Source organism: Pseudophryne corroboree, chromosome 12 (assembly GCF_028390025.1).
Source record: "Pseudophryne corroboree isolate aPseCor3 chromosome 12, aPseCor3.hap2, whole genome shotgun sequence".
NCBI lineage: Eukaryota > Metazoa > Chordata > Amphibia > Anura > Myobatrachidae > Pseudophryne > Pseudophryne corroboree.
In genome coordinates this window covers 19,708,687-19,724,297 of record NC_086455.1, presented here as the reverse complement: position 1 = coordinate 19,724,297, position 15,611 = coordinate 19,708,687, and the positions used below count along the sequence as shown (strand labels likewise).

At 48.1% G+C, this 15,611-nt stretch overlaps 1 protein-coding gene across 1 annotated transcript in view; it reads right to left on the bottom strand.

Moving 5' to 3' along the window:
* The window catches only part of RPRD2 (regulation of nuclear pre-mRNA domain containing 2), a 101,633-nt gene that overhangs the window by 20,137 nt on the left and 65,885 nt on the right, over positions 1 to 15,611 (bottom strand). Inside the window, exons 6-10 of the mRNA XM_063947155.1 lie at positions 11,030 to 11,156; positions 10,763 to 10,938; positions 1,432 to 1,720; positions 754 to 1,110; positions 259 to 453 (exon numbers count right to left, since the gene is read on the bottom strand). Coding sequence (XP_063803225.1) covers positions 259 to 453; positions 754 to 1,110; positions 1,432 to 1,720; positions 10,763 to 10,938; positions 11,030 to 11,156 — 1,144 coding nt within the window. The remainder of the gene's footprint in view (positions 1 to 258; positions 454 to 753; positions 1,111 to 1,431; positions 1,721 to 10,762; positions 10,939 to 11,029; positions 11,157 to 15,611) is intronic.

The following is a 15,611-nucleotide window of genomic DNA, read 5'->3' as shown; positions in this document are numbered from 1 at the left end:
CTGTCAACCTATTACACAGATACCGTCCAAGCCGCCTCGCCATTCATCAATCTGTTGGAGGAAATGCAGCAGATCATTTTTGGGTCAGAATCGGCAAATGGAGGATTGCCAACAAGTTTGATTTTGCCGATCCCCTAATCCAAACACTGAGAGAATGCCACAATTAATTGTAAATGTGTGGGTCCAATTAGACATAAAACTCAAAAAGTTTGATTTGGCCACTTAAGAAAAGCACCTACAACGACGTTAGGAAATTACCTTGCAAGTTTGACGCAGAGGGGACTTGCGTTCTAGACAAAACCGAGAGAATGCTTTCGGGAGTTATCTCGACTTTGGAGAGTAGGTTTGCCAAAGGGTTCGATGTGCTCTGAACTGGCGTCTTCACCGCACCACTTAAGGTAGTGGTTGGAGTTGTTGGCGTGCCAGGAGACGGCTTGCCTGCCGGGCTCACACCTAAAACGAGGAAAAGGGAAAAAAACATTTAGCATATGTACGTGTGCTCAACGATGAGTTTGTTTGCATTCCCGAAATCAAGAGTAAATAATGTAGTTAATTAAAAAGTTAAAAACGGTTTTGGAGCATGGTTCCAAGCTAAACTATCAGTATTAAAGTCTCCTAAACTGACATGTTAAAGTCTACATTTTTTAAAGACCGTCCTTAAAAAGAAAAAAAAAGAAAAAAGAAAAAATTACCCGCAGACTAGTCTTACAACGCACGCTGAGTGATAACAAGACTAGACAAGATTCAACTCACCAGTTTTCATGACAGACGTTAAGCTACTTAAGATGGAACTGATCTTCCCCAGATCTACATTGGCCAAGTTCGGCAATGCGAGGGGACCTGATGGTGGAGTAGCAGGAGTCGTTACGGTTTTGGTTGAAGCGGTTGTCACTGGCACAGTAGTAGCAGTTGTCATAGTGGAGGGGAGGGGAGGTGCTGATGCACTTGTAGAGACGGGTGCTGGGGAAGGAGACGGGCAAGGAGATGGAGAAGGAGCTGCAATGGGCGTGGGAACGGAAGCGGTGGCCTCATCGGGTGGCGTGGAAGCAGGACTGATAACTGTATCCTTCACGGTTGACGCAGGTTCTACCTGCTCCTTCCTTTCTTCAACTGAAATCAGATAATCAATGATTAGTAATCTGATAAGTACATGCAACACATGCTGTGGAAGAATGGACAGAACATACTTTAGGGTGCCATGTTAGGCTATATGAAAATCCGTGCCTTATTCTACGGTTACAAAGTGTGAATCAGTGGTCACAATATTTGCATTATAGTAAAATAAAAAAGGACAGAAGATATGTGACGCGTTATACATGACGCCAGTGTTTGTGCACCACAGCCGATATATAAACACACCTAAAGTGGAATTTTTTTTTTAGATATTACAAATGATATCAGGACGCCACAAACAAGACAGATAAAACATACTGATAATCTCAGGCATTTCCTCGTCTGCATCCACGTCTGACAGCTCCATGTCCTCCACTATCCGGTTGTCCTTGGGAGGCTCGGGTGAGTCCGGCTGCACAAGCTCAGTCTCTGGGGACAGAGGGCTCTCGTCACCCATGCCTTGGAAAGGGGATTCTGAACCGGTTGGAGAAGGGGCATCGGTAGTGGGTGAGGGCACTGGAGATTCCTCGGGGTCTGGAAGCGTGGCCTTCAGCTGGTCCAGCTTCTTTTTTAAATTGCTTACTCGATTAGCAAACGTTTTGTATGCCTGTAGAAGTAGTAAGAGAGTATTTTGTTATTGTAAATGAGAATGTTAGTAGTGTCAGGTTTATTAACAATAATTATTTTATTTATATAGCACTCTTTCTCCAACAGGACTCAAGGCACTTTCGTAGTAACTAAGTAATAATAAGAATTTACTTACCGATAATTCTATTTCTCGTAGTCCGTAGTGGATGCTGGGGACTCCGTCAGGACCATGGGGTTTAGCGGCTCCGCAGGAGACAGGGCACAAAAGTAAAAGCTTTAGGATCAGGTGGTGTGCACTGGCTCCTCCCCCTATGACCCTCCTCCAAGCCTCAGTTAGGATACTGTGCCCGGACGAGCGTACACAATAAGGAAGGATTTTGAATCCCGGGTAAGACTCATACCAGCCACACCAATCACACTGTACAACCTGTGATCTGAACCCAGTTAACAGCATGATAACAGCGGAGCATCTGAAAAGATGGCTCACAACAATAATAACCCGATTTTTGTAACAATAACTATGTACAAGTATTGCAGACAATCCGCACTTGGGATGGGCGCCCAGCATCCACTACGGACTACGAGAAATAGAATTATCGGTAAGTAAATTCTTATTTTCTCCGACGTCCTAAGTGGATGCTGGGGACTCCGTCAGGACCATGGGGATTATACCAAAGCTCCCAAACGGGCGGGAGAGTGCGGATGACTCTGCAGCACCGAATGAGAGAACTCCAGGTCCTCCTCAGTCAGGGTGTGCCCCTGACCAAGTATCAGCTCGGCAAAGTTGTAAAGCCGAGACCCCTCGGGCAGCCGCCCAAGATGAGCCCACCTTCCTTGTGGAATGCGCATTTACATATTTTGGCTGTGGCAGGCCTGCCACAGAATGTGCAAGCTGAATTGTACTACACATCCAACTAGCAATCGTCTGCTTAGAAGCAAGAGCACCCAGTTTGTTGGGTGCATACAGGATAACAGCAAGTCAGTTTTCCTGACTCCAGCCGTCCTGGAAACTATATTTTCAGGGCCCTGACAACATCTAGCAACTTGGAGTCCTCCAAGTCCCTAGTAGCCGCAGGTACCACAATAAGCTGGTTCGGGTGAAACACTGACACCACCTTAGGGAGAAACTGGGGATGAGTCCGCAGCTCTGCCCTGTCCGAATGGACAATCAGATATGGGCTTTTTTGAGACAAACGCCGCCAATTCTGACACTCGCCTGGCCGAGGCCAGGGCCAACAGCATGGTCACTTTCCCTGTGAGATATTTCAAATCCACAGATTTGAGCGGTTTAAACCAATGTGATTTTAGGAATCCCAGAACTACGTTGAGATCCCACAGTGCCACTGGAGGCACAAAAGGGGGTTGTATATGCAGTACTCCCTTGACAAACTTCTGGACTTCAGGAACTGAAGCCAATTCTTTCTGGAAGAAAATCGACAGGGCCGAAATTTGAACCTTAATGGACCCCAATTTGAGGCCCATAGACACTCCTGTTTGCAGGAAATGCAGGAAACGACCGAGTTGAAATTTCTTCATGGGGCCTTCCTGGCCTCACACCACGCAACATATTTTCGCCACATGTGGTGATAATGTTGTGCGGTCACCTCCTTCCTGGCTTTGACCAGGGTAGGAATGACCTCTTCCGGAATGCCTTTTTCCCTTAGGATCCGGCGTTCAACCGCCATGCCGTCAAACGCAGCCGCGGTAAGTCTTGGAACAGACATGGTACTTGCTGAAGCAAGTCCCTTCTTAGCGGCAGAGGCCATGAGTCCTCTGTGAGCATCTCTTGAAGTTCCGGGTACCAAGTCCTTCTTGGCCAATCCGGAGCCACGAGTATAGTTCTTACTCCTCTACGTCTTATAATTCTCAATACCTTGGGTATGAGAAGCAGAGGAGGGAAGACATACACCGACTGGTACACCCACGGTGTTACCAGAACGTCCACAGCTATTGCCTGAGGGTCTTTTGACCTGGCGCAATACTTGTCCAGTTTTTTGTTCAGGCGGGACGCCATCATGTCCACCTTTGGTCTTTTCCAACGGTTCACAATCATGTGGAAGACTTCCCGATGAAGTCCCCACTCTCCCGGGTGGAGGTTGTGCCTGCTGAGGAAGTCTGCTTCCCAGTTGTCCACTCCCGGAATGAACACTGCTGACAGTGCTATCACATGATTTTCCGCCCAGCGAAAAATCCTTGCAGTTTCTGCCATTGCCCTCCTGCTTCTTGTGCCGCCCTGTCTGTTTACGTGGGCGACTGCCGTGATGTTGTCCCACTGGATCAATACCGGCTGACCTTGAAGCAGAGGTCTTGCTAAGCTTAGAGCATTGTAAATTTGCCCTTAGCTCCAGTATATTTATGTGGAGAAAAATCTCCAGACTTGATCACACTCCCTGGAAATTTTTTCCCTGTGTGACTGCGCCCCAGCCTCTCAGGCTGGCCTCCGTGGTCACCAGCATCCAATCCTGAATGCCGAATCTGCGGCCCTCTAGAAGATGAGCACTCTGTAACCACCACAGGAGAGACACCCTTGTCCTTGGAGATAGGGTTATCCGCTGATGCATCTGAAAATGCGATCCGGACCATTTGTCCAGCAGATCCCACTGAAAAGTTCTTGCGTGGAATCTGCCGAATGGAATCGCTTCGTAATAAGCCACCATTTTTCCCAGGACTCTTGTGCAATGATGCACTGACACTTTTCCTGGTTTTAGGAGGTTCCTGACTAACTCGGATAACTCCCTGGCTTTCTCCTCCGGGAGAAACACCTTTTTCTGGACTGTGTCCAGAACCATCCCTAGGAACAGCAGACGTGTCGTCGGAAACGGCTGCGATTTTGGATATTTAGAATCCACCCGTGCTGTCGTAGAACTACTTGAGATAGTGCTACTCCGACTTCCAACTGTTCTCTGGACCTTGCCCTTATCAGGAGATCGTCCAAGTAAGGGATAATTAAGACGCCTTTTCTTTGAAGAAGAATCATCATTTCGGCCATTACTTTGGTAAAGACCCGGGGTGCCGTGGACAATCCAAACGGCAGCATCTGAAACTGATAGTGACAGTTCCGTACCACGAACCTGAGGTACCCTTGGTGAGAAGGGCAATTTGGGACATGGAGGTAAGCATCCTTGATGTCCAGGGACACCATATAGTCCCCTTCTTCCTGGTTCGCTATCACTGCTCTGAGTGACTCCATCTTGATTTGAACCTTTGTATGTAAGTGTTCAAAGATTTCCCATTTAGAATAGGTCTCACCGAGCCGTCTGGCTTCAGTACCACAATATAGTGTGGAATAATACCCCTTTCCTTGTTGTAGGAGGGGTACTTTGATTATCACCTGCTGGGAATACAGCTTGTGAATTGTTTCCAATACTGCCTCCCTGTCGGAGGAAGACGTTGGTAAAGCAGACATCAGGAGCCTGCGAGGGGGAGACGTCTCGAATCTCCAGTCTGTACCCCTGGGATACTACTTGTAGGATCCAGGGGTCCACTTGCGAGTGAGCCCACTACGCGCTGAAACTCTTGAGACGACCCCCCACCGCACTTGAGTCCGCTTGTACGGCCCCAGCGTCATGCTGAGGACTTGGCAGAAGCTGTGGAGGGCTTCTGTTCCTGGGAATGGGCTGCCTGCTGCAGTCTTCTTCCCTTTCCTCTATCCCTGGGCAGATATGACTGGCCTTTTGCCCGCTTGCCCTTATGGGGACGAAAGGACTGAGGCTGAAAAGACGGTGTCTTTTTCTGCTGAGATGTGATTTGGGGTAAAAAAGGTGGATTTTCCAGCTGTTGCCGAGGCCACCAGGTCCGATGGACCGACCCCAAATAACTCCTCCCCTTTATACGGCAATACTTCCATGTGCCGCTTGGAATCTGCATCACCTGACCACTGTCGTGTCCATAAACATCTTCTGGCAGATATGGACATCGCACTTACTCTTGATGCCAGAGTGCAAATATCCCTCTGTGCATCTCGCATATATAGAAATGCATCCTTTAAATGCTCTATAGTCAATAAAATACTGTCCCTGTCAAGGGTATCAATATTTTCAGTCAGGGAATCCGACCAAGCCACCCCAGCGCTGCACATCCAGGCTGAGGTGATCGCTGGTCGCAGTATAACACCAGTATGTGTGTATATACCTTTTTAGGATATTTTCCAGCCTCTCAGCTGGCTCCTTGAGGGCGGCCCTATCTGGGGACGGTACCGCCACTTGTTTTGATAAGCGTGTGAGCGCCTTATCCACCCTAAAGGGTGTTTCCCAACGCGCCCTAACTTCTGGTGGGAAAGGGTATACCGCCAATAATTTTCTATCGGGGGAAACCCACGCATCATCACACACTTCATTTAATTTATCTGATTCAGGAAAAACTACAGGTAGTTTTTTCACACCCCACATAATACCCTTCTTGTTGTACTTGTAGTATCAGAAATATGTAACACCTCCTTCATTGCCCTTAACATGTAACGTGTGGCCCTAAAGGAAAATACGTTTGTTTCTTCACCGTCGACACTGGAGTCAGTGTCCGTGTCTGTGTCGACCGACTGAGGTAAATGAGCGTTTTACAGCCCCTGACGGTGTTTGAGACGCCTGGACAGGTACTAATTTGTTTGCCGGCCGTCTCATGTCGTCAACTGACCTTGCAGCGTGTTGACATTATCACGTAATTCCTTAAATAAGCCATCCATTCCGGTGTCGACTCCCTAGAGAGTGACATCACCATTTCAGGCAATTGCTCCGCCTCCTCACCAACATCGTCCTCATACATGTCGACACACACGTACCGACACACAGCACACACACAGGGAATGCTCTGATAGAGGACAGGACCCCACTAGCCCTTTGGGGAGACAGAGGGAGAGTTTGCCAGCACACACCAAAAACGCTATAATTATACAGGGACAACCTTTATATAAGTGTTTTTCCCTTATAGCATTTTAATATATATATACATATCGCCAAATAAGTGCCCCCCCTCTCTGTTTTAACCCTGTTTCTGTAGTGCAGTGCAGGGGAGAGCCTGGGAGCCTTCCCACCAGCATTTCTGTGAGGGAAAATGGCGCTGTGTGCTGAGGAGAATAGGCCCCGCCCCCTTTTCGGCGGGCTTCTTCTCCCGTTTTTCTGAGACCTGGCAGGGGTTAAATACATCCATATAGCCCCCAGGGGCTATATGTGATGTATTTTTAGCCAAAATAAGGTACTATCATTGCTGCCCAGGGCGCCCCCCCCCCAGCGCCCTGCACCCTCAGTGACCGCTGCTATAAAGTGTGCTGACAACAATGGCGCACAGCTGCAGTGCTGTGCGCTACCTTATGAAGACTGAAGAGTCTTCTGCCGCCGTTTCTGGACCTTCACTTTTCGGCATCTGCAAGGGGGGTCGGCGGCGCGGCTCCGGGACGAACCCCAGGGTGAGACCTGTGTTCCGACTCCCTCTGGAGCTAATGGTGTCCAGTAGCCTAAGAAGCCAATCCATCCTGCACGCAGGTGAGTTCACTTCTCTCCCCTAAGTCCCTCGTAGCAGTGAGCCTGTTGCCAGCAGGACTCACTGAAAATAAAAAACCTAACAAACTTTTACTCTAAGCAGCTCTTTAGGAGAGCCACCTAGATTGCACCCTTCTCGGCCGGGCACAAAAATCTAACTGAGGCTTGGAGGAGGGTCATAGGGGGAGGAGCCAGTGCACACCACCTGATCCTAAAGCTTTTACTTTTGTGCCCTGTCTCCTGCGGAGCCGCTAAACCCCATGGTCCTGACGGAGTCCCCAGCATCCACTTAGGACGTCAGAGAAAAAGGGATAATTGTACTCCTGTTAAATGCTTTTAAAGGTATCCATTCGGGGGGGGGGACTGGAACCACACACTATAAAAGGTGGGCTTAGAACTTTGTCACTGATGTCCTAGCTCCTCCCCCTCTATATTTGCTAGCATCAGTGACTCACAACGGACTCAGAGAAAAGGGCTATGCTCCAGATTCAGAGATGGACGCAGAAACCACACGATCAGCATCTTTGTACTCAGCCGCTGTGCGGAAACATGTTTATGCAGCAGGAAGCGTCTTGTGTAAACAGTCACCTCCTGCCGGCTACTGTGATCTGCTGCTGTATCAGAAGAGTGCTGCCTCTTCTGATGCAGCATCAGATCATGTCTGTGACCATCAGTATCCGGTTACTCAGGATGGCCGATGCTTTCACGCTGCCATGGCTAATGAAGTTGCACCCCAAAAAGCATACGCTGGCCTCGGCGCACCTAGAAAACAGGGCTGACAGACCCATTTTGTAAAACGCTCCCTGTCGATGCCCCCCAAATGACTGCAGACTGTCACTCACCTGACGTCTGTACTAGCAACTGATCTGCTCATGCGTAGTTTCCAAACACCGGGGATGTAAGTAAAGCATCAGGTTTGTGTACCTCTCTGAATTAGGCCCTTAATACAAGCCAAAAATTGATTTCCACTTGCATCTATTGCGCGGCTCAGGAACCATGGAAAGTTACTAAAGCAGCAGCTACGGGAGGGAATGTCCTTAAGTTGCTGTGCAAAAACTCCCAAGAAGCATCTATTCATGCAAACAGTTACACGTCTAAGACTCTCACGGTTGTCTGGCCGCCTCACCCAACATGGTGGAATGTACAGTATTATGTAATTTATCTTTCAGAACTTTGCAACCCTATCAATGCATTTTACATATCCAAAGGAAATTACGCCTAGCGCATAATCCCTTTACATTTTGTTTTCATTTTTGGAAGCTGAAGGACCACCTTTAAATTGCTGATGCCCGGGCTGATATGCGTTTCAGGGCCACCTTAATGTATGGGCACAGTGGGCAGCTGCCCATGTCCCTATGATTCTAGGGTCCTTTGAGCAGGAGTTTGTGCCTGTGGAGCTTATTGGGAGGCAGGTAATGTTGCCCTGCTGCTCGGATGGTGAATTACACACAGAGCGGCGAGGCATCATTCTCTACCTGCCTCCCTGCAGCCAAACAGTGCATGGCTGTCAGCGTGCTGATTGGTGGATAGCGCCAGCCATACACCAATCAGAGCGCCGGCAGCCATTCACTGTATGGAAGCATGCAGAAACTGCGTGGGACTGCAGGAGGGGTAAAGTTATGATTTTTTTTTTCTGTGAATGGTGGTGTAGGTGGCATGGCTTTGTCCAGGACCTACAACGCTGTGTAGAGACGATCCGGTCGTTAGGTCGACAGTAAGTAGGTCGACAGGGTTTATAGGTCAACAGGGTCTTTATGTCGACTTGTTCTAGGTCGACAAGTGAAAAGGTCAACATGAGTTTTTCACATTTTTTTTTCTATTTTTGAACTTCTTCATACAACGATCCACGCGGACTACAATTGGGAATAGTAACCTGTGCCAAGCGAGGCACCTTGCTCGCGAGCCATGCGCGGGGACACGGTGCACTAATTGGGGTTCCTGGTCACTGAACGGACCTCGTGCCCTGAATACCCCAGTAGGCCAATAGTGGGTGACCCAAGCATTGTCGACCTTACATACCACAACCGTGTAGATGACCCTGATCTGTGTACTGGCCTTGAATAGGGACGAGGGTAGGGTAGCAGAACTCAATCACTAGGAGGAGAGCAAACTACAACAGATAAAACAGCACAGAAAACACATGAGGAAGAACACTCCATTCTTAAGTAGGACTTCAGGGAATTTCTTACAGTGCCAAACTGCCTACAACCACCTCAATACCCCACTGCTACAGCGACCGCCAATGAACCATGCAAGTAACAGTTACCGTATTATTCCCCTTTATTTATATGCAACACAACGGGCCTGTAGCACTTTGCACAGTACATAAACTGTATACTCAACACATAAATAGCAGCTTACAGTACAGAACATTGCAGAACATAGCAGCTGTCCTAATAGCCATAAGCAGCAGAGCACAATGGGTAAGTGCTGCTGTTCGGGAGGAGGACATGGTATAAGTGAGGGAAGGAACAGCACATGTGAGACGAGGGCCCTGCTCATGAGAGCTTATAGTCTAAGATTGGATGAGCCAAGAGAGGAGTCAAGTAAACATCTTCCATGTTCATCAGTTTATTATGTGATGCAAATTAAAAGTTGCAGTCCTGTTAAATATACTAATATTACTCTTTTCAGTATTTTATTAACACCCTTATTTTTGTAGCACTTTCTAACCCATAGCTTCAGCTTCTTTCTTAACACATATTAACACTTTAGTATTTCAATGGTGTGCTGCCCTAGGGTGGTCGGGCCTGAGCCGACTTTGTGGGGTCCAAGCCCTGGACTTATGCTTAGTTAGGGACCTCCAGCAATAGAGCAGCAGTGAAGTGGCCTGGAGGCTTATCATATCTTTTGCAAAACATATGTAACGAAGAGCTCTAAATTTTCTATTATTACATAGTGTATATAGTTCTTCTTACTAACAGCCAGCAGAGTGCGTGGGAAAAATCCCTTTTGTATTTCTTGTCTAGAGTAACCCCCTCCCGCAGCACCTGGGGATTGTTACCAGCTTGATTAGAGCAGTTTTCCACTATTTATTGCTGTTAAATATTAAAAAAGGGAGCCAGCTGCATGTAGTACCGCAAGTCAGATTTAGCTAGGGTATCCTAACACAACATAATGGTGACTGTACAACTCTCTATACACCATCACTCCATATAAAAAGGACACTGTGGTGTGCCTGGAATAAGCTAGAACATGTGCCCACTAGCAGCTATCTATCAGAGGATGAGGCAATCCATTACACAGAGAGCACCCTATGTCCACAGTGGATAGCATTGTAAAGAAAGCAATATAAAGGGATGGTTACGCTAGCAGGACACATCCCTGAGGATATAAGTCGGCTAGTGGTGTGAGCACAACAACAGGGGACCTCTTGCCTTGGTACATTCAACAGCATGCGTCTTACACCAAGTCCAGAACTTCCTTTGCCAGCAGCTCATTTTATTGAGCCACATGCTGTCCAACCTGTGCTGCTATGCTAGAGGGTGAGCATCACGACTGGTCCATCTGACTTCCTCACCTGTGTTCAGGCAGGGTTTGCTGCAGGCTTTAACGGCGCACACGCACTCAGTAAATCCTGGTATACTTACATTCACCACGACCTTTACTTCACGGTACTGAGCTTCAAAGAAAATCCCAGCATTCTCCAGAGCCTCGGTGAGCGACGGGCCGTTCTTCACCTGCTTGTCCAGGATATTCACAAACTCCTCTAGTTTTGCGCTCGCTTCTTCAAAATCTTTGGAGAACTTCTTCCCTCCAGCCTTATCTGGAAGATGTGGCAGAAAACAGACAATGCTGGCAAACAGAGAACATCGGTACAGAGACAGAAAAATTCCTAGCACAAGGCAGACAAATACCTTTTAGGCGTTTCAATGTTTCCGTGCTGCAGACGTCAACTCTCATGTTTGAAAGCTGCTTCTCCTTAAGTTCCACATGGCCCACGGAGCGCTTGAATGACAGCAAGTCATCAATCAGGCTTTGGGGCTAAAGGGGACAAGATCAGAAATGTTCTAGATTTACAGAGTAAAAAGAACCATATCATAGGAAGATGCAACAACATGGACATTTGGTGAGGACTAGGGAGGCCAACCCTGAGCCATTTTTTCAATCATGAGTATCGGGATTGAAAAATGGTTAATCTCGGGATTGGCTTTTCATTATGTGTCTGCCCCCTGGCCCCGCCCACATAACCATACAACGGGGGCAGGCGGGGATCAACCGTCTCTCTCGGCGGCCAGCGGCGGGTGACTGCATACAGCACAGCGTGACCTGTCACTGCACGTCACGCTGCGGAGCCAGGAGGAGGAAGCTGAGCAGCGTCTGATCATCCTGAGGACGCTGAAAGCTGACCCCTCAATCCCCGGGATTGGAGCTTCCAACCCCGGGATTGAATCCCGGATGTTTTTGGGCCTAAATCCCGGGATACCGCTGATCCCAGGATTGGCCTCACTAATTAGGACTATTCAAGAAATCATTTTTATGTTCTTTTTTTTTTATTTTTTTAGCTTTTAACCTTTGATCAAAATTTAATGTGATGCATTTTAGGAAGTAAAGTGTTTATTCTTCAAATGATATTACTGCACAGAATGACCAGGGTGACGGTGTAGCAGGGTAGAGTAGGCACAGGACAGACCATGGGCGATATTCAATTAGTGTCTACATTTTCGACAAGGCAGAAAAACTGCACTTTCCGCCGATAATCGGCACTCGGACACTACACTATTCAATTTAAGTTCTGTTTAACCGCCCTGTCAAAAATTCCGGAACACATGGATGAGCGGAATCGCAGGTCATCCATGTGTTTTCGACCCCGCACAAATCGAAAACGGGTCAGATTTCGACCATTTATTTCCTCCCATGAGACACTTAGGAAACGAATGGTCGGAATCGGCGAGGAAACAGGTGACAACAGAACAGTGAAGTGTCGGAGAGGATTCGACACGAATTGAATATAGTGGATTGGAGGGTTAGCTCTTCTCTGGAAATCACAGGATTTCAGCAAATCGAGAACCCAGTACGATATTTAGGAAGAGTCTATGTAGCCCAATAACCCCTTGGCATATCTTGGTACTTTCCAGACTTGACATATTGAAACCCCAACATCAGTCATTTTTTGATGCAGTAACCACAAAAATTATAAACTTGTGGGTTATTTTTTCTAGAGGACTTTGAGTCTTCAGAAAACATAATTAAGTGTGTTTCTATCTCCTCACATGGCAAATAAGCACGGTCAAAAAATAAGATTTTACTTACCGGTAAATCTATTTCTCGTAGTCCGTAGTGGATGCTGGGGACTCCGTAAGGACCATGGGGAATAGACGGGCTCCGCAGGAGACATGGGCACTTTAAGAAAGAATTTCGATTCTGGTGTGCTCTGGCTCCTCCCTCTATGTCCCTCCTCCAGACCTCAGTTAGAGAAACTGTGCCCGGAAGAGCCGACAGTACAAGGAAAGTATTTTGGGAATCCAGGTTAACTTTACCCAGTTAACAGTATGAACAATAACAGAGCATAAGATAAGCCCTGATTCAACTATAACATAACCCTTATTTAAGCAATAACTATATACAAGCATTGCAGAAGTGCGCACTTGGGACGGGCGCCCAGCATCCACTACGGACTACGAGAAATAGATTTACCGGTAAGTAAAATCTTATTTTCTCTAACGTCCTAGTGGATGCTGGGGACTCCGTAAGGACCATGGGGATTATACCAAAGCTCCCAAACGGGCGGGAGAGTGCGGATGACTCTGCAGCACCGAATGAGCAAACTCAAGGTCCTCCTCAGCCAGGGTGTCAAACTTGTAGAACTTTGCAAAGGTGTTCGAACCAGACCAAGTAGCCGCTCGGCAAAGCTGTAATGCCGAGACCCCTCGGGCAGCCGCCCAAGAAGAGCCCACCTTCCTTGTGGAATGGGCCTTAACTGATTTAGGCAGGGGCAACCCAGCCGCAGAATGAGCCTGCTGAATCGTGTTACAGATCCAGCGAGCAATAGTTTGCTTTGAAGCAGGCGCCCCAAGCTTGTTGGAAGCATACAGGATAAACAAAGATTCTGTTTTCCTGACCTTAGCCGTTCTGGCTACATAAACCTTCAAAGCCCTGACCACATCCAGTGACTCGGAATCCTCCAAGTCAGTAGTAGCCACAGGCACCACAATAGGTTGGTTTATATGAAAGGATGAAACCACTTTCGGCAGAAATTGTGGGCGGGTCCGCAATTCTGCTCTATCCGCATGGAAAACCAGATAAGGGCTTTTATGTGACAAAGCCGCCAATTCTGCCACACGCCTAGCCGAAGCCAAGGCTAATAGCATGACCACCTTCCACGTGAGATATTTCAATTCCACCGTTTTGAGTGGTTCAAACCAGTGTGTGATTTCAGGAAACTCAACACCACGTTAAGATCCCAAGTTGCCACTGGAGGCACAAAAGGGGGCTGAATATGCAGCACTCCCTTTACAAACGTCTGAACTTCAGGCAGAGAAGCCAGTTCTTTTTGAAAGAAAATGGATAAGGCCGAAATCTGAACCTTAATGGAACCCAATTTAAGGCCCAAAGTCACTCCCGACTGTAGGAAGTGAAGGAAATGGCCCAGCTGGAATTCCTCCGTAGGGGCATTCCTGGCCTCACACCAAGCCACATATTTTCACCATATACGGTGATAATGTTGAGCCGTCACATCCTTCCTAGCCTTTATCAGCGTAGGAATAACTTCATCCGGAATGCCTTTTTCTGCTAGGATCCGGCGTTCAACCACCATGCCGTCAAACGCAGCCGCGGTAAGTCTTGGAACAGACAGGGCCCCTGTTGCAACAGGTCCTGTCTTAGAGGCAGAGGCCACGGGTCCTCTTGTGAGCATTTCTTGCAGATCTGGATACCAAGTCCTTCTTGGCCAATCCAGAACAATGAGTATTGTTCTCACTCCTCTTTTTCTTATGATTCTCAGCACCTTGGGTATGAGAGGAAGAGGAGGAAATACATAGACCGACTGGAACACCCACGGTGTCACCAGTGCGTCCACAGCTATCGCCTGAGGGTCTCTTGACCTGGCGCAATATCTCTGTAGCTTTTTGTTGAGGCGGGATGCCATCATGTCCACCTGTGGCAGTTCCCACCGACTTGCAATCTGCGTGAAGACTTCTTGATGAAGTCCCCACTCTCCCGGGTGGAGGTCGTGCCTGCTGAGGAAGTCTGCTTTCCAGTTGTCCACTCCCGGAATGAACACTGCTGACAGTGCGTTTACGTGATTCTCCGCCCAGCGAAGAATTCTGGTGGCTTCTACCATCGCCACCCTTGTCCTTGTGCCGCCTTGGCGGTTTACATGAGCCACTGCGGTGATGTTGTCTGACTGAATCAGAACCGGTTGGTCGCGAAGCAGGGACTCCGCTTGACGTAGGGCGTAGTATATGGCCCTTAGTTCCAGGATGTTGACGTGAAGGCAAGTCTCCTGACTTGACCACAGCTCTTGGAACTTTCTTCCCTGTGTGACTGCCCCCCACCCTCGGAGGCTTGCATCTGTGGTCACCAGGACCCAGTCCTGAATGCCGAATCTGCGACCTTCGAGATGGTGAGCACTCTGCAGCCACCACAGGAGAGACACCCTGGCCCTGGGGGATAGGGTGATTAACCGATGCATCTGAAGATGTGATCCGGACCACTTGTCCAACAGATCCCATTGAAAGGTCCTCGCATGGAACCTGCCGAAGGGAATGGCCTCGTATGATTACACCATTTTTCCCAGGACTCGCGTGCAGTGATGCACAGACACCTGTTTTGGTTTTAATAGGTCTCTGACCAGTGTCATGAGCTCCTGAGCCTTCTCCATCGGGAGATAAACCCTCTTCTGGTCTGTGTCCAGAATCATGCCCAGGAAAGGCAGACGAGTCGTAGGAATCAACTGCGACTTTGGAATATTTAGAATCCAGCCGTGTTGTTGTAACACTTCCAGAGAGCGTGCTACGCTGATCAGCAACTGCTCCCTTGACCTCGCTTTTATGAGGAGATCGTCCAAGTATGGGATAATTGTGACCCCTTGCTTCCGCAGGAGCACCATCATTTCCGCCATTACCTTGGTAAATATTCTCGGTGCCGTGGAGAGACCAAACGGCAACGTCTGGAATTGGTAATGACAATCCTGTACCACAAATCTGAGGTACGCCTGATGAGGTGGATAAATGGGGACTTGAAGATATGCATCCTTTATGTCCAGAGACACCATAAAATCCCCCCCTTCCAGGCTTGCGATGACCGCTCTGAGCGATTCCATCTTGAACTTGAACCTTTTCAGGTATATGTTCAGGGATTTTAAATGCAATATGGGTCTGACCAAACCGTCCGGTTTCGGTACCACAAACATGGTCGAATAATAACCCTTCCCTTGTTGAAGGAGGGGAACCTTGACCACCTGTTGAAGATACAATTTGTGAATTGCAGCTAACACTA